Source organism: Mustelus asterias, chromosome 5 (assembly GCF_964213995.1).
Source record: "Mustelus asterias chromosome 5, sMusAst1.hap1.1, whole genome shotgun sequence".
Classification (NCBI taxonomy): Eukaryota; Metazoa; Chordata; class Chondrichthyes; order Carcharhiniformes; family Triakidae; genus Mustelus; species Mustelus asterias.
In genome coordinates, this window is record NC_135805.1 from 17,582,490 (window position 1) to 17,603,125 (window position 20,636).

Sequence of the window (20,636 nt, forward strand, 5' to 3'; positions counted from 1 at the left end):
GCTCTGTCTGGTGGTCACCCATTCCCTTCTTGCCTGCGGAGTCTAAGCCTGTGGTGTGACCCCCCTCTCTATACGTGCTATCCACGATACTCTCTGACTCGTGGATGCTCCACAGTGTCTCCAGCCGCCGCTCCAGCTCTGAAACTGGAGCTTCCAGAAGCAGTAGCTGGAGACACTTCCTGCACACATGCTGACCCAGGGGACTGGAACTGTCCCCAGCCTCCCACATGGAGCAAGAGGAGCAAACCACAGCTTGGAATAATCCTGTCATGTCTGATTCCTGAGATGGCAGGGCTGTCATATGAGGAGAGACTAAGTCAGTTAGGATTATATTCACTGGAGTTTAGAAGAGTGAGAGGGGATCTCATGGAAACTTATAAAATTCTAACAGGATTAAACAGGGTAGATTCAGAAAGAACGTTCCTGATGGCACGGGAGTCCAGAACTAGGGGTCATAGTTTGTTTTTAAGTTTATTTATTATTGCACATACACTGTGACAACATGTGCACTCCACACAGCCAGTGACCCAAGCCGGTAATCGAACCCGGGTCCCTGGTGCTATGCGACAGCAGTGCTAACCACTGAGCCACCATGCCACCCTCGGGGAGGATAAGGAATCAACCGTTTACGACTGAGGCGAGGAGAAATTTCTTCACCCAGAGTGCTGAATGTGTGGAATTCATTATCACAGAATGTATAACTCTTGGGGCTAAAGGGAAAAAGGGATATTGGGAGGGAGGGGGAGTGGTATCTGGATATTGAATTTGATGATCGGCGATGATCAAAATGAATGCCGGAGCAGGCTCAAAGGGCCGAAAGGCCTACTCCTGCTTCTAATTTCGATGTTTCTGTGTAATACCAGGTCCAGGTCAGACTGGTGCCTCTTCCTCAGCTGTCCTCCGCGACCCGGGGAGCTCGGCTGAACTTTTCCCGTCCTATTACCACTGGCCCTTAGGCACTGCCATTTTGGAGTCTGTGTGGATTGTGTGTCCATGGCTGAGGTTTATCCTGATGGAGTGAATGAGCTCGTTCATGCTCGTTCGGCACTGAGTTACTCAACATCTCTGCCCCCAGTTGGCACTGACGGTATTGGCAGCGTGCGCCCATGCCACGTTGATGTCCCTGCTGGGACTCTTCCTCAGTGAGCCTGGTACAGGATGTTCCCCTTGGCCGCGACATGGTGAAGGAAGGTGCCCACCAAGGTCTCAGTAAACTTAGGGGCCTGACTCTTTGCTCCCCTTCGTGACGACACCTTGACCAAACACTGCTGAAAGTGGAGCTTTTTGGTGGCATTTAAATACAGCAGCTGGCTATGACGACAGGAAACATGCCACCCAGGCCTGTCCTGACACTGAGGACAGCCAGAAACACCTGAGTGCAAAGTTAATGAGGACGGCTGGAAGATTTCCCGTGTTTTCCCACTAGCTGCCGCAGCGGGAAACTCCACGTTCCCGCTGCGCCCCCCGCCTCCCCCCCCCCCCTCCCCCAGCAAAGAACATTAGCCAGAATTCTCCAACCTTGCCCACAGCTGGGGTTCTCCAGTCCTGCTGCTCTGAATGGAGATTTGGCTAAGTGCCAAATTCTCCATTCTCACCGGCAGTCGTGTACGAAATCAGAGAATTATGGCTGTCGTCTCTAATGGGGTGAATTCCGCCGATTAATTTTATATTGACTCTCTCCATCCTTTCTGTAAGATGCATCAGCTCCTATTTCTGTGCATTAAACTCCATCCGCCGCTTGTCTGCCCATTCGGCTCGCTTCTCTATGATGTTACTGCAGCTGGGGACGAACTGAATGCTGGAGGCTGCTCAATGGGCTGAATGACCAACTCCTGGTCCCATCGTCCTGACAACCTACTTGCTTTCCAAACAGGTTTTGTCAGGAGAAAGAAAATTAATATTTGATCCTCTTCACTCTGTTGCAGGGTTTTTGACCAGAAAGTTGAGGGAGAACAATATCCAGAACTTGTGACTGAATTCCTGAAGGACTTGGAACAAGACAATCGAAATTTTGATAGGAGAAATGTTTACATTATTTCTTGCAGCATTTATGACCAAACGGAAATCGCTTTTATGAAGACTGGAGAATGATGGTTTTCTGGAAGGTTCTGCTACCTTTGCAGACATTGAACAGTGAGATGTGCTTAACTCGATTCTAAAACTGTCTAACTTTCCGCTAAGTACACATTGGGTTTAAGATGGAATATTGAGGGTAGTTTTGGTCTCCTTACCTGAGACAGGATATACAGACCTTGGAGGGAATGCAATGAATGTTCATCAGACAGATTATGTCAATGTGTCAGAGTTGGGATTTTGTACAATTCCACCAATGTCCCATCTCCAAATCTCTGTGAGTCTGTTTAGAAATATTGCCCTCGACTGGAGGTTAGTAATTTCTGACTCCCACACACACTGCAGCATTGAGACTTTATTCCAAATTATTCAGCTCCATTATCATCAACAGTGAACATTTCTTCCTCATTTACAGACACTGTTCCCATTGTTTGTTTAGTTCAGTCATTCGAAACAATGGTTCTTCCCAGATGTCCAGTCTGTTTAGATTGATCGATAGGATGTGTGCGTCACTGGCTGGGCCGGCATTTATCACCACCCTTAACTGTCTTGGAGAATGTGGTGCTGAACTGCTTTCTGAAACTCCTGCAGTCCATAGTTCACCCACAGTGCTGTCAGGGAGGGAGTTCCGGTATCCTGACCAAATGACAGTGCAGGAACAGCGATATATCTCCAAGTAATAATCCCGAAAGACTTTTCGGGGAATATCAAGGTTCCCATGTGTGTCCTGTCCTTGTCCTTCGAGATGGCAACAATGAGTTCAGTTCAACGTCCCCCCCATGCAGTGCTGTGATAGATAAACTTTTGTTGTCACCTGGGGTTGTAAATCTTGGTTGGAATTTCACCAATTCCGGGGTGGGTGAGACTCGCAGAACGGAAATCTCCGTGTGCCTCGGGCAGGATTTTACGATCTCATCCGAGCGAGGATGTAAAATCCAGCCCTTTGTGTTTCCCAAGTTAAATAAAAACAAAAGCTCTTCAAACCTGCTGCACCATTCCGTAAGATCACGGCTGATCTCCACCCGAACCTCCACCTTCCCACACTGTCCCTCCAGTGAGTAACCTGTCTGATAAACCGGCATTGCTGTCCCTCGAAACTAAGTTCATCTATCCTTGGGTAGGGAGAACAAACAGACAGGGGTGCTCTCACTATATAATTGAAACCTATGTATTTATCCTGCTAATCCCCCTGGCGTCTTTTTTTCTCTTTTGTTTCTCAAACTGCTGGGAATGTATTCTCACTGTGAAATAAAGAGGGTGATGCATTGCAACCTTTGGTCTCATGTTAGATTCTTACTTGAAAATAAATCTGTGTGATTGGTCACATCACGAGTTTCCACGGGACCAGAGAAAATTACAGCTCAGAAACAGGCCTTTTGGCCCTTCTTGTCTGTGCCGAATCATTTTTTGCCACATCCCACTGACCTGCACTTGGACCATATCCCTCCACACCCCTCTCATCCATGAACCCGTCTAAGTTTTTCTTAAATGTTAAAAGTGACCCCGCATTTACTACTTTATCCGGCAGCTCATTCCACACTCCCACCGCTTTCTGCGTGAAGAAGCCCTCCGTAATATTCCCTTTAAAATTTTCTCCTTTCACCCTTAACCCATGCCCTCTGATTTTTTTCTCCCCTTGCCTCAGCCGAAAAAGCCTACTTGCATTCACTCTATCTATAACCATCAAAATCTTATGCACCTGTAACAAATCTCCCCTCATTCTTCGACGCTCCAGGGAATAAAATCCCATCCTATTCAATCTCTCTCTGTAACTCAGCTTCTCAAGTCCCAGCAACATCCTTGTGAACCTTCTCTGCACTCTTTCAACCTTGTTTACATCCTTCCTGTAACTAGGTGACCAAAACTGTACACAATACTCTAAATTCAGCCTGACCAATGCCTTATATAACCTTTCCATAACAATCCAACTTTTATACTCGATACTCCGATTTATAAAGGCCAATATGCCAAAGGCACTCTTCACGACCCTATCCACCTGTGACGTCACTTTTAGGGAATTCTGTACCTGTATTCCCAGATCCCTCTGTTCAACTGCACGCTTCAGACTTCTACCATTTACCCTGTACATTCTACTTTGGTTTATCCTTCCAAAGATCTCACACTTGTCTGCATTAAATTCCATTTGCCATTTTCCAGCCCATTTTTCTTAGAACATAGAACATAGAACAGTACAGCACAGAACAGGCCCTTCAGCCCACGATGTTGTGCCGAGCTTTATCTGAAACCAAGATCAAGCTATCCCACTCCCTATCATCCTGGTGTGCTCCATGTGCCTATCCAATAACCGCTTAAATGTTTCTAAAGTGTCTGACTCCACTATCACTGCAGGCAGTCCATTCCACACCCCAACCACTCTCTGCGTAAAGAACCTACCTCTGATATCCGTCCTGTATCTCCCACCACGAACCCTATAGTTATGCCCCCTTGTAATAGCTCCATCCACCCGAGGAAATAGTCTTTGAACGTTCACTCTATCTATCCCCTTCATCATTTTATACACCTCTATTAAGTCTCCCCTCAGCCTCCTCCGCTCCAGAGAGAACAGCCCTAGCTCCCTCAACCTTTCCTCATATGACCTACCCTCCAAACCAGGCAGCATCCTGGTAAATCTCCTCTGCACTCTTTCCAGCGCTTCCACATCCTTCTTATAGTGAGGTGACCAGAACTGCACACAATATTCCAAATGTGGTCTCACCAAGGTCCTGTACAGTTGCAGCATAACCCCACGGCTCTTAAACTCCAACCCCCTGTTAATAAAAGCTAACACACTATAGGCCTTCTTCACAGCTCTATCCACTTGACTGGCAACCTTTAGAGATCTGTGGATATGGACCCCAAGATCTCTCTGTTCCTCCACAGTCTTCAGAACCCTACCTTTGACCCTGTAATCCACATTTAAATTAGTCCTACCAAAATGAATCACCTCACATTTATCAGGGTTAAACTCCATTTGCCATTTTTCAGCCCAGCTTTGCATCCTATCTATGTCTCTATGCAGCCTACAACAGCCCTCCACCTCATCCACTACTCCACCAATCTTGGTGTCATCAGCAAATTTACTGATCCACCCTTCAGCCCCCTCCTCTAAGTCATTAATAAAAATCACAAAAAGCAGAGGACCAAGCACTGATCCCTGCGGCACACCGCTACCAACCTGCCTCCAATCCGAAAATTTTCCATCGACCACCACCCTCTGTCTTTGGTCAGACAGCCAGTTACCTATCCAATCGGCCAACTTTCCCTCTATCCCACACCTCCTCACTTTCATCATAAGCCGACCATGATGATACCCTTATCAAACGCCTTACTAAAATCCATGTATATGACATCAACTGCCCTACCTTCATCAACACACTTAGTTACCTCCTCAAAAAATTCTATCAAATTTGTGAGGCACGACTTGCCCTTCACGAATCCGTGCTGACTATCTCGGATTAATCCGCATCTTTCTAAATGGTCGTAAATCCCATCCCTAAGGACCCTTTCCATCAATTTACCAACCACCGAAGTAAGACTAACCGGTCTATAATTACCAGGGTCATTTCTATTCCCTTTCTTAAACAGAGGAACAACATTCGCCATTCTCCAGTCCTCTGGCACCATCCCCGTGGACAGCGAGGACCCAAAGATCAACGCCAAAGGCTCTGCAATCTCATCCCTTGCCTCCCACAGAATCCTAGGATACATTTCATCAGGCCCAGGGGACTTATCGACCTTCAGTTTATTCAAAACTGCCAAGACATCCTCCCTCCGAACATCTATTTCCTCCAGCCTATTAGCCTGTAACACCTTCTCTTCCTCAAAAACATGGCCCCTCTCCTTGGTGAACACTGAAGAAAAGTATTCATTCATCACCTCGCCTATCTCTACTGACTCAATACACAAGTTCCCACTACTGTCCTTGACCGGCCCTAACCTCACCCTGGTCATTCTTTTATTCCTCACATAAGAGTAAAAAGCCTTGGGGTTTTCCTTGATCCGACCCGCCAAGGACTTCTCATGTCCCCTCCTAGCTCTCCTAAGCCCCTTTTTCAGCTCATTCCTTGTTGGTCCAAATCCCCCTGCAAGCTTTGAAAACCTTCCTCACTGTCCACTATACCTCCAATCTTTGTATCATCAGCAAATTTGCTGATCCAATTTACCACATTATCATCCAGATCATTGACATAGATGACAAACAACAATGGACCCAACACCGATCCCTGCGGCACACCACTAGTCACAGACCTCCACTCAGAGAAGCAATCCTCCACAACCACTCTCTGACTTCTTCCATTGAGCCAGTGTCTAATCCAATTTACTACCTCCCCATGTATACCTTGCGAGTGAACAATCCTAACTAACCTCCCATGAGGGACCTTGTCAAAGACCTTGCTGAAATCCAGGTAGACAACATCCACCGCCTTCCCTTCATCCACTTTCCTGGTAACCTCCTCAAAAAAACTCTAATAGATTGGTCAAACATGACCGACCACGCACAAAGCCATGTTGACTCCCTAATAAGTCCCTGTCTATCCAAATATTTGTAGATCCTATCCCTCATCACACCTTCCAATAATTTGCCCACCACCGACGTCAAACTTACTGGCCTATTATTTCCCGGATTTCTTTTGGAACATTTTTTAAACAACGGAACAACATGAGCCACCCTCCAATCATCCGGCACCTCCCCCGTGAATACTGACATTTTAAATATGTCTGCCAGGGCCCCTGCAAGTTCATCACTAGCTTCCCTCAAGGTCCGTGGGAATACCCTGTCCGGTCCTGGGGATTTATCCACTCTGATTTGCCTCAAGACAGCAAGCACCTCCTCCCCTTCAATCTGCAAAGGTTCCATGGCCTCCCTACCAGTTTGCCCTATTTCCGTAGACTCCGTGCCCGTTTCCTCAGTAAATACGGATGCAAAAAAACCATTTAGTATCTCCCCCATCTCTTTTGGTTCCATACACAGTCTACCACTCTGGTCTTCAAGAGAACGAATTTTATCCCTCACTATCCTTTTGCTCCTAACATACCTATAGAAGTTCTTTGGATTTTCCTTCACTTTGTCTGCCAAAGCAACCTCACATCTTCTTTTAGCCCTCCTGATTTCCCTCTTAAGTAGCTTCTTGCACTTTTTATACTCCTCGAGCATCTGATCTGTTCCTTGCTGCCTGTACGTTTCATACAACTCTCTCTTCCTCTTAATCAGTGTCACAATCTCCCTCGAGAACCAAGGTTCCTTATTCCCATTTACTTTGCCTTTAATCCTGACAGGAACATACAAACTCTGAACTCTCAAAATTTCTCCTTTGAAGGCCTCCCACTTTCCATTTACATCCTTACCAGAGAACAGCCTGTGCCACTCCACACTTCCCAGATCCCTTCACAATTAATCAAATTTGGCCTTTTTCCAGTTCAGAACTTCAACCCGAGGACCAGATCTATCCTTATCCATGATCAGGTTGAAACTAATGGCATTATGATCACTGGATCCAAAGTGTTCCCTCACACTCACATCCATCACCTGCCCCAACTCATTTCCCAATAGGAGATCCAATATCGCATCCTCTCGAGTTTCATATTCGATAAACTCACCACATTTCAGTGAAATAATTCTGTTAAAATATTGAGATGTAAAAGTAAAGAATGAGAAAGAATGAAGAGACAGGGAGTAATTTATTGGGGGATGTAACACTTGGAGAGTGAGCTCCATATTTGTCAGCTCCCATCCCCGAGCAGCCTCACACTTCAATCTGTCAAACTCCACTCTGAACAGTGTTTCTAACTCTGTCAATGGGAATTCACTGAGAAAAATCACAGGATAGACAGAGAGCAACACACAACAACTCATGGATCAATCATTGACCTGGCGTTGGGAAATCCTTCTCTATTGGAAAACTCCCCAATCTGGGTGGGTAGGGGAGGAATCTGGGGTGGGATCTGCTTATTCCAGATCTTATTTCCCTTTCCCCAGACATTCAAATTTCCACCACAAGTTTCTAACAGCTCACATTCTGGTGATCAGACACACAGTGGGGGAAAAGATCGAGTGGTTTAGGAAATGAGAGTGGAAGAGGGATTTTTGTCTTGGGATCTATGGGCTGTGATTCCAAATGGGACTTTACTCTCGAGTGATCTGTGTTTCTCCTGCACCAGGAGACTGTGATGCTGACCAAGGGTCATCTGAAATGTGGACAATATTCCCGACCCCAGCACTGACATCTCTTCCCCAGACTGACTGCTCTGAAAAGATGTGCAAACCGAACCGATGCCAGGACTGTATGAGGAGAGATTGGGGAAAATGGGGTTGTATTCTCTTGAGTTTTGAAGAATGAGAGGTGATCTGACTGAAATTTATAAAACTCCTACAGTCTGTGACAGGGTGGATGTGGATGGGATGTTTATCCTGGCTGCCGAGTCTAGAACCAGGGGACATCATCTCAGAATAGGATAGAGATGAGGAGGAATTGCTTCACTCAGTGGATGGTGAACTTTGGAATTCTCTTGAAGATTACATTGACTGGGAGACTGTGAGGCACATGACTGGCCCTGCTCTTTACAGACTGAAAACAAATCAAGGGACTAATACATCATATCCTGTCATGGTAATAATGATTGACAGTAGTTTAAGACAGGCACCCATAAGGGAGACTGCACATCATATCACAACATGAGTGTCACTATCTCACATGTATTCGCATCGTATCAAACAGCACTCTGACCTGAGAATTTCCTTTTTCCCCAAAATTCAACAGGTTATTCATACAAATCATAATGAAACAGTATTTATCAAGGAACTTTGACCCCAAGATAATCTGTGTCACATTCTTCTACACCTCCCAGGGCATCATTTACTGCTGATGCTCCTGTCTCCACTGTTAGACTGTCCATCAGTCACATTCCAGCCATGTGCTGAAGCCATTGTCATCTTTGCTTTTCCCACTCACAACCTGGGGTGTTGTTCCGCTGTGAACCTCATGATGGAGCCCTCAGCTTCCCAATGGGAGTTCCTGGCACTCTCTTCCTGTTTTCCTGATGTGGAGATGCCAGCGTTGGACTGGGGTAAACACAGTAAGAAGTCTCACAACAGCAGGTTAAAGTCCAACAGGTTTATTTGGTAGCACAAGCCACAAGCTTTAATAGCGCTGCTCCTTCATCAGGTGAGTGGGAGTTCGGTTCACAAACAGGACATATAAAGACACAAACTCAACTTACCAAACAGTGGTTGGTCTGCGAGTCTTAGAGGTAATCAAGTCTTAAAGTTACAGACAATGTGAGTGGAGAAAGGGTGAAGCACAGGTTAAAGAGATGTGTATTGTCTCCAGCCAGGACAGTTAGTGAGATCTTGCAAGTCCAGGCAAGTCGTGGGGGGTTACAGACAGTATGACATGAACCCAAGATCCCGGTTGAGGCCGTCCTCATGTGCGGAACTTGGTTTTCAGTTTTTGCTCAGCGATTCTGCGCTGTCGTATGTCGTGAAGGCCGCCTTGGAGAACACTTACCCGAAGATCAGAGGCCGAATGCCCGTGACTGCTGAAGCGCTCCCCAACAGGAAGAGAACAGTCTTGCCTGGTGATTGTCGAGTGGTGTTCATTCATCCGTTGTTGTAGCGTCTGCATGGTCTCCCCAATGTACCATGCCTCGGGACATCCTTTCCTGCAGCGTATCAGATAGACAACGTTGGCAGAGTCGCAAGAGTATGTACCGTGTACCTGGTGGATGGTGTTCTCACGTGAGATGATGGCATCTGTGTCGATGATCCGGCACGTCTTGCAGCGGAGACAATAAACACCTCTTTAAGCTGTGCTTAACCCTCTCTGCACTCACATTGTCTGTACCCATTGTGAGACTTCTTACTGTGTTTTCCTGATGGTGTTCCATCACTGCCCGTCTCTGTACAGTTTGTTTTCGAACCTGCACAGTTCTAATCAGGCTGATTTCAGGCAACGTATCTTTTCAGGGCTCTGGCCGCACAACACGGCTTTGGCTACTGTCTTACTCAGCTGTAGCTGACCAGCACAGTTCCCACTCCCTAACCTATCTCAGGGTCTGACCCCTTGAATGGCTCTATCTTCACAACTTACACCTCCTGACAAGTTCTGCTGACATTAGATCCTTGGGGTCTAAGCATGTGACCAGCATGTGACTTTACTCGAATGCAGGGGTGTTAGATTCATTCCTTTTGTAACTAAACCTATTAATTCATTCTTACAGTATCTTGGGGTCAGAGTTCCTTGATAAATACTGTTTCATTATGAATTGTATGAATAACCTGTTGAATTTTGGGGAAAAAGGAAATTCTCAGGTCAGAGTGCTGTTTGATACGATGAGAATACATGTGAGATAGTGACACTCATGTTGTGATATGATGTGCAGTCTCCCTTATGGGTGCCTGTCTTAAACTACTGTCAATCATCATTACAATGACAGGATATGATGTATTCCTCCCTTGATTTGTTTTCAGTCTGTAAAGAGCAAGGCCAGTCATGTGCCTCACAGTCTCCCAGTCAACGTAATCTCCAAGAACAAACAAACAAAGAACAATACAGCACAGGAACAGGCCCTTCGACCCTCCAAGCCCGTGCCGCTCCCTGGTCCAAACTAGACCATTCTTTTGTATCCCTCCATTCCCACTCCATTCATATGGCTGCCTAGATAAGTCTTAAACGTTCCCAATGTGTCCGCCTCCACCACCTTGCCTGGCAGCGCATGCCAGGCCCCCACCACACTCTGTGTAAAATATGTCCTTCTGATATCTGTGTTAAACCTCCCCCCCTTCACCTTGAACCTATGACCCCTCGTGAACGTCACCACCGACCTGGGGAAAAGCTTCCCACCGTTCACCCTATCTATGCCTTTCATAATTTTATACACAGAATTCCAAAGATTCACCACCCACTGAGTGAAGCAATTCCTCCTCATCTCTATCCTATTCTGAGATGATGTCCCCTGGTTCTAGACTCAGCATGATGTGGAGATGCCGGCATTGGACTGGGGTAAACACAGTAAGAAGTCTAATAACACCAGGTTAAAGTCCAACAGATTTATTTGGCAGCAAAAGCCACTAGCTTTCGGAACAGGCTGTTCCTTCGACAGGTGGGTGGGAGTTGCAGCCAGGATAACTCTCCTGTCCACATCCACCCTGTCACAGACTGTAGGAGTTTTATAAGTTTCAGTCAGATCACCTCTCATCCTTCAAAACAAAGGAGAATACAACGCCATTTTCCCCAATCTCTCCTCATACAGTCCTGGCATCGGTTAGGTTTGCACATCTTTTCAGAGCAGTCAGTCTGGGGAAGAGATGTCAGTGCTGGGGTCGGGAATATTGTCCACATTTCAGATGACCCTTGGTCAGCATCACAGTCTCCTGGTGCAGGAGAAACACAGATCACTCGAGAGTAAAGTCCCATTTGGAATCACAGCCCATAGATCCCAAGACAAAAATCCCTCTTCCAATCCCATTTCCTAAACCACTCGATCTTTTCCCCACTGTGTGTCTGATTACCAGAATGTGAGCTGTTAGAAACTTGTGGTGGAAATTTGAATGTCTGGGGAAAGGGAAATAAGATCTGGAATAAGCAGATCCCACCCCAGATTCCTCCCCTACCCACCCAGATTGGGGAGTTTTCCAATAGAGAAGGATTTCCCAACGCCAGGTCAATGATTGATCCATGAGTTGTTGTGTGTTGCTCTCTGTCTATCCTGTGATTTTTCTCAGTGAATTCCCATTGACAGAGTTAGAAACACTGTTCAGAGTGGAGTTTGACAGATTGAAGTGTGAGGCTGCTCGGGGATGGGAGCTGACAAATATGGAGCTCACTCTCCAAGTGTTACATCCCCCAATAAATTACTCCCTGTCTCTTCATTCTTTCTCATTCTTTACTTCTACATCTCAATATTTTATCAGAATCATTTCACTAAGATGTGGTGAGTTTATCGAATATGAAACTAGAGAGGATGCGATATTGGATCTCCTATTGGGAAATGAGTTAGAACAAAGAACAAAGAACAAAGAACAATACAGCACAGGAATAGGCCCTTCGGCCCTCCAAGCCCGTGCCGCTCCCTGGTCCAAACTACACCATTCTTTTGTATCCCTCCATTCCTACTCCGTTCATATGGCTATCTAGATAAGTCTTAAACGTTCCCAGTGTGTCTACCTCCACCACCTTGCCTGGCAGCGCATTCCAGGCCCCCACCACCCTCTGTGTAAAATATGTCCTTCTGATATCTGTGTTAAACCTCCCCCATTTCACCTTGAACTTTGACCCCTCGCGAACGTTACCACCGACCTGGGGAAAAGCTTCCCACCGTTCACCCTGTCTGTGCCTTTCATAATTTTATACACCTCTATTAAGTCTCCCCTCATCCTCTGTCTTTCCCAGGGAGAACATCCCCAGTTTTCCTAATCTCTCCTCATAACTAAGCCCCTCCATACCAGGCAACATCCTGGTAAACGTCCTCTGTACTCTCTCCAAAGCCTCCACGTCTTTCAGGTCGTGTGGCGACCAGAACTGGACGCAGTATTCCAAATGCGGCCGAACCAACGTTCTATACAGCTGCAACATCAGACCCCAACTTTTATACACTATGCCCCGTCCTATAAAGGCAAGCATGCCATATGCCTTCTTCACCACCTTCTCCACCTGCGACGTCACCTTCAAGGATCTGTGGACTTGCACACCATGTAGCCTCTGACAATGTTCCTCACTGTCTGCAAGTCCTGCCAATTTTGTGTCGTCCGCAAACTTACTGATCACCCCAGTTACACCTTCTTCCAGATCGTTCATATAAATCACAAACAGCAGTGATCCCAATAAAGAGCCCTGTGGAACACCACTAGTCACAGGCCTCCATCCGGAAAAAGACCCTTCCAATACCATCCTCTGTCTTCTGTGACCAAGCCAGTTCTCCACCCATCTAGCCACCTCCCCCTTTGTCCCATGAGATCCATGAGGTCTCTCTGCGTATCTACACCCTTTATGATTCTGCCATTTATCATATAGCTCCTCCCTACATTATTTCTACCAAAATGCATCACTTCGCATTTATCTGGATTGAACTCCATCTGCCATTTCTTTGCCCAAATTTCCAGCCTATCTATATCCTTCTGTAGCCTCTGACAATGCTCCTCACTATCTGCAAGTCCTGCCAATTTTGTGTCGTCCGCAAACTTACTGATCACCCCAGTTGCACCTTCTTCCAGATCGTTAATATAAATCACAAACAGCAGTGATCCCAATACAGAGCCCTGCGGAACACCACTAGTCACAGGCCTCCAGCCGGAAAAAGACCCTTCCACTACCACCCTCTGTCTTCTGTGACCAAGCCAGTTCTCCACCCATCTAGCCACCTCCCCCTTTATCCCATGAGATCCAACCTTTTTCACCAGCCTACCATGAGGGACTTTGTCAAACGCTTTCCTAAAGTCCATATAGACGACATCCACGGCCCTTCCCTCGTCAACTATTCTGGTCACTTCTTCAAAAAACTCTACCAGGTTAGTGAGGCATGACCTCCCTCTCACAAAACCATGCTGAATATCGTGAATGAGTTTATTCCTTTCTAAATGCGCATACATCCTATCTCTAAGAATCTTCTCCAACAACTTCCCCACCACGGACGTCAAGCTCACCGGCCTATAATTACCTGGGTTATCCTTCCTTCCCTTCTTAAATAACGGGACCACATTAGCTATCCTCCAATCCTCTGGGACCTCACCTGTGTCCAGTGACGAGACAAAGATTTGTGTCAGAGGCCCAGCAATTTCATCTCTCGTCTCCCTGAGCAGCCTTGTATAGATTCCATCAGGCCCTGGGGATTTGTCAGTCTTTATATTCTCTCACAAACCTAACACTTCCTCCCTTGTAATGGAGATTTTCTCCAACGGTTCAACACTCCCCTCCAAGAACCTCCCAGTCAACACATCCCTCTCCTTTGTGAATACCGACGCAAAGTATTCATTTAGGATCTCCCCTACTTCTTTGGGCTCCAAGCATAATTCCCCACTTTTGTCCCTGAGAGGTCCGATTTTTTCCCTGACAACACTTTTGTTCCTAAAGTATGAATAAAATGTCTTGGGATTCTCCTTAATCCTGTCTGCCAAGGACATTTCGTGACCCCTTTTTGCCCTTCTAATTCCCCGTTTGAGTTCTTTCCTACTTTCTTTGTACTCCTCCAGAGCTCCCTCCGTTTTTAGCTGCCTGGACCTAACATACGCCTCTCTTTTCTTTTTGACCAGTCCCTCAATTTCCCTGGTTATCCACGGTTCTCAAATCCTACCCTTCCTATCCTTCTTTTTTACAGGCACATGCCTGTCCTGTAGCCCTAACAACTGTTCCTTAAAAGACTCCCACATGCCAGATGTGGATTTACCCTCAAACAGCCTCTCCCAATCAAGAGCTGCCAATTTCTGCCTAATCCCACTGAAGTTAGCCTTCCCCCAATCCAACACCTTACCCTTGGGACACCACTCATCCTTTTCCATCACTATCCTAAAGCTAACAGAATTGTGGTCACTATTTGCCACATGTTCCCCTACCGAAACTTTGAAGACCTGACCGGGCTCATTCCCCAGTACTAGGTCCAGTATAGCCCCCTCTCCAGTCGGGCTATCTACCTATTGTTCCAAAGAACCCTCCTGTCCGCATTTTACAAATTCCTCCCCGTTCAGTGTCCCAGCTCTCAGCGATTTCCAGTCTATACCAGGGAAATTGAAGTCTCCCACTCCAACAACCCTATTTTTCCTGCACCTATCCAGTATCTCCTGACATATCCGTTCTTCCACTTCCCTTGGGCTGTTGGGGGGCCTGTAGTATACCCCCAAAATAGTGACTGCTCCCTTCCTGTTTCTAAGCTCCACCCAGAGTGACTCGTTACATGTCCCCTCTGAATTGTCCTCCCTCTGCACCGCTGTAATATGCTCTCCAACTAATACTGCTACTCCCCCACCTCTTTTGGCCCCTCCTCTGTCTCGCCTAAAACACTTGTACCCCGGAATATTCAGCTGCCAGTCCTGTCCCTCTTTCAACCAAGTCTCTGTCACCGCAACCACATCCAAATTCCTCGTGAGCATTAAGGCCCTAAGTTCATCTGTCTTACCTGCTACGCTCCTTGCATTGAAGTATAAGCACTCCAGACCTCCAGGCCCAGTGAGGTCATCCTCCCCCAGAGTGCTCTTCTTCTTTGCCAGCCTTGTCCCAGCCCCAAGCTCGTCCCCAGCCTCTACACTTGTAGTCCTAATATTTTGATCCCCACCCCCCTGCCATACTAGTTTAAACCCTCCCGAACTGCACTAGCAAAACTCCCAGCCAGGATATTCGTGCCCTTCCAACTTAGTTGTGACCAGTCCTTCTTGTGCAGGTGCCATCCTCTCCTGAAAACTTCCCATTGATCTAGGAAAATGAAGCCCTCCCTCCTGGATCAGTCCTTTAGCCAAGCATTCAATTGGACTAACTCCCTATTCTTAGCCTCACTGGCACGAGGCATTGGGAGCAGCCCAGAGATGGTCACCCTGGAGGCCCTACTTTTTAGTCTATTTCCCAACTCCCTGAATTGCTCTCGTAGGATCCCCCTGCTCTTCCTAACTACGTCATTTGCACCAATGTGTACAATGACATCCGCTTCTTTCTCTTCCCGTTTTAAGATGCCTCCTATCTGCTTGGAGACATCTATTACCCCAGCACCAGGTAGGCAGACTACCATCCTGGAGTCCCGTTCGCACCCACAGAATCGCCTGTCCGTGCCTCTAACCGACGCATCCCCCGACGAGGAGTTGGGGCAGGTGATGGATGTGAGTGTGAGGGAACACTTTGGATCCAGTGATCATAATGCCATTAGTTTCAACCTGATCATGGATAAGGATAGATCTGGTCCTCGGGTTGAATTTTTGAACTGGAAAAAGGCCAAATTTGATGAATTGAGAAGGGATCTGGGAAGCGTGGATTGGCACAGGCTGTTCTCTGGTAAGGATGTAAATGGGAAGTGGGAGGCCTTCAAAGGAGAAATTTTGAGAGTGCAGAGTTTGTATGTTCCTGTCAGGATTAAAGGCAAAGTAAATAGGAATAAGGAACCTTGGTTCTCGAGGGAGGTTGTAACACTGATTAAGAGGAAGAGAGAGTTGTATGAAATGTATAGGCAGCAAGGAACAGATCAGATGCTCTGGGAGTTAAAAAAGTGCAAGAAGCTACTTAAGAGGGAAATCAGGAGGGCGAAAAGAAGACATGAGGTTGCTTTGGCAGACAGAGTGATGGAAAGTCCAAAGAACTTCTATAGGTATGTTAGGAGCAAAAGGATAGTGAAGGATAAAATTGGTCCTCTTGAAGACCAGAGTGGTAGACTGTGCATGGAACCAAAAGAGATGGGGGAGATACTAAATGGTTTTTTTGCATCCAGATTTACTGAGGAAATTGGCATGGAGTCTACGGAAATAGGGCAAACTGGTAGGGAGGTCATGGAACCTTTACAGATTGAAGGGGAGGAGGTGCTTGCTGTCTTGAGGCAAATCAGAGTGGATAAATCCCCAGGACCGGACAGGGTATTCCCACGGACCTTGAGGGAAGCTAGTGAACTTGCAGGGGCTCTGGCAGACATATTTAAAATGTCAGTATTCACGGGAGAGGTGCCGGATGATTGGAGGGTGGCTCATGTTGTTCCGTTCTTTAAAAAAGGTTCCAAAAAAATCCGGGAAATTATCGGCCAGTTAGTTTGACATTGGTGGTGGGCAAGTTATTGGGAGCTGGGATAAGGGATAGGATCTACAAATATTTGGATAGACAGGGACTTATTAGAGAGAGTCAACATGGCTTTGTGCGGGTTAGGTCATGTTTGACCAATCTATTAGAGTTTTTTGAGGAGGTTACCAGGAAAGCGCATGAAGGGAAGGCAGTAGATGTTGTCTACCTGGATTTCAGCAAGGCCTTTGATAAGGTCCCTCATGGACGGTTAGTTAGGAAGGTTCAGTCGCTAGGTATACATGGGGAGGTCGTATATTGGATTAGACACTGGCTCAATGGAAGAAGCCAGAGAGTGGTTGTGGAGGATTGCTTCTCTGAGTGGAGGTCTGTAACTGGTGGTGTGCCGCAGGGATCGGTGTTGGGTCCATTGTTGTTTGTCATCCATATCAATGATCTGGATGATAATGTGGTAAATTGGATCAGCAAAGTTGCTGATGATGCAAAGATTGGAGGTGTAGTGGACAGTGAGGAAGGTTTTCAAAGCTTGCAGAGGAATTTGGACCAACCAGAAAAATGAGCTGAAAAATGGCAAATGGAATTTAATGCAGACAAGTGTGAGATCTTTGGAAGGACAAACCAAAGTAGAACGTACAGGGTAAATGGTAGGACTCTGAAGAGTGCAGTTGAACAGAGGGATCTGGGAATACAGGTACAGAATTCCCTAAAAGTGACGTCACAGGTGGATAGGGTCGAAAAGAGTTGCCTTTGGTACATTGGCCTTGATAAATCAGAGTATCGAGTATAAAAGTTGGAGTGTTATGGTAAGGTTATATAAGGCATTGGTCAGGCTGAATTTAGAGTATTGTGTACAGTTTTGGTCACCTAGTTACAGGAAATATGTAAATAAGGTTGAAAGAGTGCAGAGAAGGTTCACAAGGATGTTGCCGGGACTTGAGAAGCTGAGTTACAGAGAGAGATTGAATAGGATAGGGTTTTATTCCCTGGAGCGTTGAAAATTGAGGGGGGATTTGATAGAGGTGTATAAGATTTTGATGGGTATAGATAGAGTGAATGCAAGTAGGCTTTTTCCACTGAGGCGAGGGGAGAAAAAAACCAGAGGGCATGGGTTAAGGGTGAAAGGAGAAAAGTTTAGAGGGAATATTAGGGGGGGCTTCTTCACGCAGAAAGTGGTGGGAGTGTGGAATGAGCTGCCGGATAAAGTAGTAAATGCGGGGTCACTTTTAACATTTAAGAAAAACTTGGACGGGTTCATGGATGAGAGGGGTGTGGAGGGATATGGTCCAAGTGCAGGTCAGTGGGACGAGGCAAAACATGGTTCGGCACAGACAAGAGGGGCCAAAAGGCCTGTTTCTGAGCTGTAATTTTCTATGATTCTATGGAAACTCGTGATGTGACCAGGCACAGATTTATTTTCAGAGTAAGAATCTAACTTGAGACCAAAGGTTGCGATGCATCACCCTCTTTATTTCACAGTGAGAATACATTCCCAGCAGTTTGAGAAACAAAAGACAAACAAAGACGTCAGGGGGATTAGCAGGATAAATACATAGGTTTCAATTATATAGTGTTAGCCCCCCTGTCTGTTTGTTCTCCTTACCCCAGGATGGATGAACTTAGTTTCGAGGGACAGCAATGCTGGTTTATCAGACAGGTTACACACTGGAGGGACAGTGTGGGAAGGGGGTGGTTAGGGTGGAGATCAGCCGTGATCTTACGGAATGGTGCAGCAGGTTTGAAGAGCTTCTGTTTTTAATTAACTTGGGAAACACAAAGGGCTGGATTTTACATCCTCGCTCGGATGAGATCGTAAAATCCTCCCCGAGGAACACGGAGATTTCCGTTCTGCGAGTCTCACCCACCCCGGAATTGGTGAAATTCCAACCAAAGAGTTACAGCCCCAGGTGCCAACAAAAGTTTGTCAATCACAGCACTGCGTGGGGGGACGTTGAACTGAACCCATTGTTGCCATCGAGAACGACAAGGACAGGAGACACATGGGAACCCCACCCCCTGGATATTCCCCGAAAAGTCTCTCGGGATTATGACTTGAGATATATCGCTGTTCCTGCACTGTCATTTCGCCAGAATACCGGAATTCCCTCCCTGACAGCACTGTGGGTGAACTATGGATTGCAGGAGTTTCAGAAAGCAGTTCAGCACCACATTCTCCAAGACAGTTAAGGGTGGTGATAAATGACGGCCCAGCCAGTGACGCACACATCCTATCGATCAATCTAAACAGACTGGACATCTGGGAAGAACCATTGTTTCGAATGACTGAACTAAACAAACAATGGGAACAGTGTCTGTAAATGAGGAAGAAATGTTCACTGTTGATGATAATGGAGCTGAATAATTTGGAATAAAGTCTTAATGCTGCAGTGTGTGTGGGAGTCAGAAATTACTAACCTCCAGTCGAGGGCAATATTTCTAAACAGACTCACAGAGATTTGGAGATGGGACATTGGTGGAATTGTACAAAATCCCAACTCTGACACATTGACATAATCTGTCTGATGAACATTCATTGCACTCCCTCCAAGGTCAGTATATCCTGTCTCAGGTAAGGAGACCAAAACTACGCTCAATATTCCAGCTTAAACCCAATGTGTACTTAGCGGAAAGTTAGACAGTTTTAGAATCGAGTTAAGCACATCTCACTGTTCAGTGTCTGCAAAGGTCACAGAACCTTCCAGAAAACCATCATTCTCCAGTCTTCATAAAAGCCATTTCCATTTGGTCATAAATGCTGTAAAAAGCAATGTCAAAATAGCTCCTCTCAACATTTTGATTGTCTTGTTCCAAGTCCTTCAGGAATTCAGTCATCAGTTCTGCATATTGTTCTACCTCAACTTTCTGGACAAAAGCCCTGCAACAGAGTGAGGAGGATCAAATATTAATTTTCTTTCTCCTGACAAAACCTGTTTGGAAAGCAAGTAGGTTGTCAGGACGATGGGACCAGGAGTTGGTCATTCAGCCCATTGAGCAGCCTCCAGCATTCAGTTAGTCCCCAGCTGCAGTAACATCATAGAGAAGCGAGCCGAATGGGCAGACAAGCGGCGGATGGAGTTTAATGCACAGAAATGGGAGCTGATGCATCTTACAGAAAGGATGGAGAGAGTCAATATAAAATTAATCGGCAGAATTCACCCCATTAGAGACGACAGCCATAATTCTCTGATTTCGTATACTCCTGCTGGAGAGAATGGAGAATTTGGCACTTAGCCAAATCTCCATTCAGAGCAGCAGGAGTGGAGAACCCCAGCTGTGGGCAATGTTGGAGAATTCTGGCTAATGTTCTGTGCTGGGGGGCGGGAACGTGGAGTTTCCCGCTGCAGCAACCAGTGGGAAAACACGGGAAATCTTCCAGCCGTCCTCATTAACTTTGCACTCAGGTGTTTACGGCTGTCCTCAGTGTCAGGACAGGCCTGGGTGGCATGTTTCCTGTCGTCATAGCCAGCTGCTGTATTTAAATGCCACCAAAAAGCTCCACTCTCAGCAGTGTTTGGTCAAGGTGTCGTCACGAAGGGGAGCAAAGAGTCAGGCCCCTAAGTTTACTGAGGCCTTGGTGGGCCCCCTCCTTGACCATGCCAAGGCCAAGGGGAACATCCTGTACCGGGCTCACTGAGGAAGAGTCCCAGCAGGGACACCAACGTGGCATGGGCGCACGCTGCCAATACCGTCAGTGCCAACTGGGGGCAGAGATGTTGAGTAACTCAGTGCCGAACGAGCATGAACGAGCTCATTCAATCCATCAGGATAAATCTCAGCCATGGACACACAATCCACACAGACTCCAAAATGGCAGTGCCTAAGGGCCAGTGGTAATAGGAGGGGACAAGTTCAGCCGAGCTCCCCGGGTCT

General features: G+C 46.6%; 1 protein-coding gene across 1 annotated transcript in view; it reads right to left on the minus strand.

Annotated features, from left to right (window-relative positions):
* Positions 1 to 18,217: 18,217 nt before the first annotated feature.
* The window catches only part of LOC144493386 (uncharacterized), a 159,276-nt gene continuing 156,857 nt past the window's right edge, over positions 18,218 to 20,636 (minus strand). Inside the window, exon 4 of the mRNA XM_078212223.1 lies at positions 18,218 to 19,641. Coding sequence (XP_078068349.1) covers positions 19,476 to 19,641 — 166 coding nt within the window. The 3' untranslated portion in view covers positions 18,218 to 19,475. The remainder of the gene's footprint in view (positions 19,642 to 20,636) is intronic.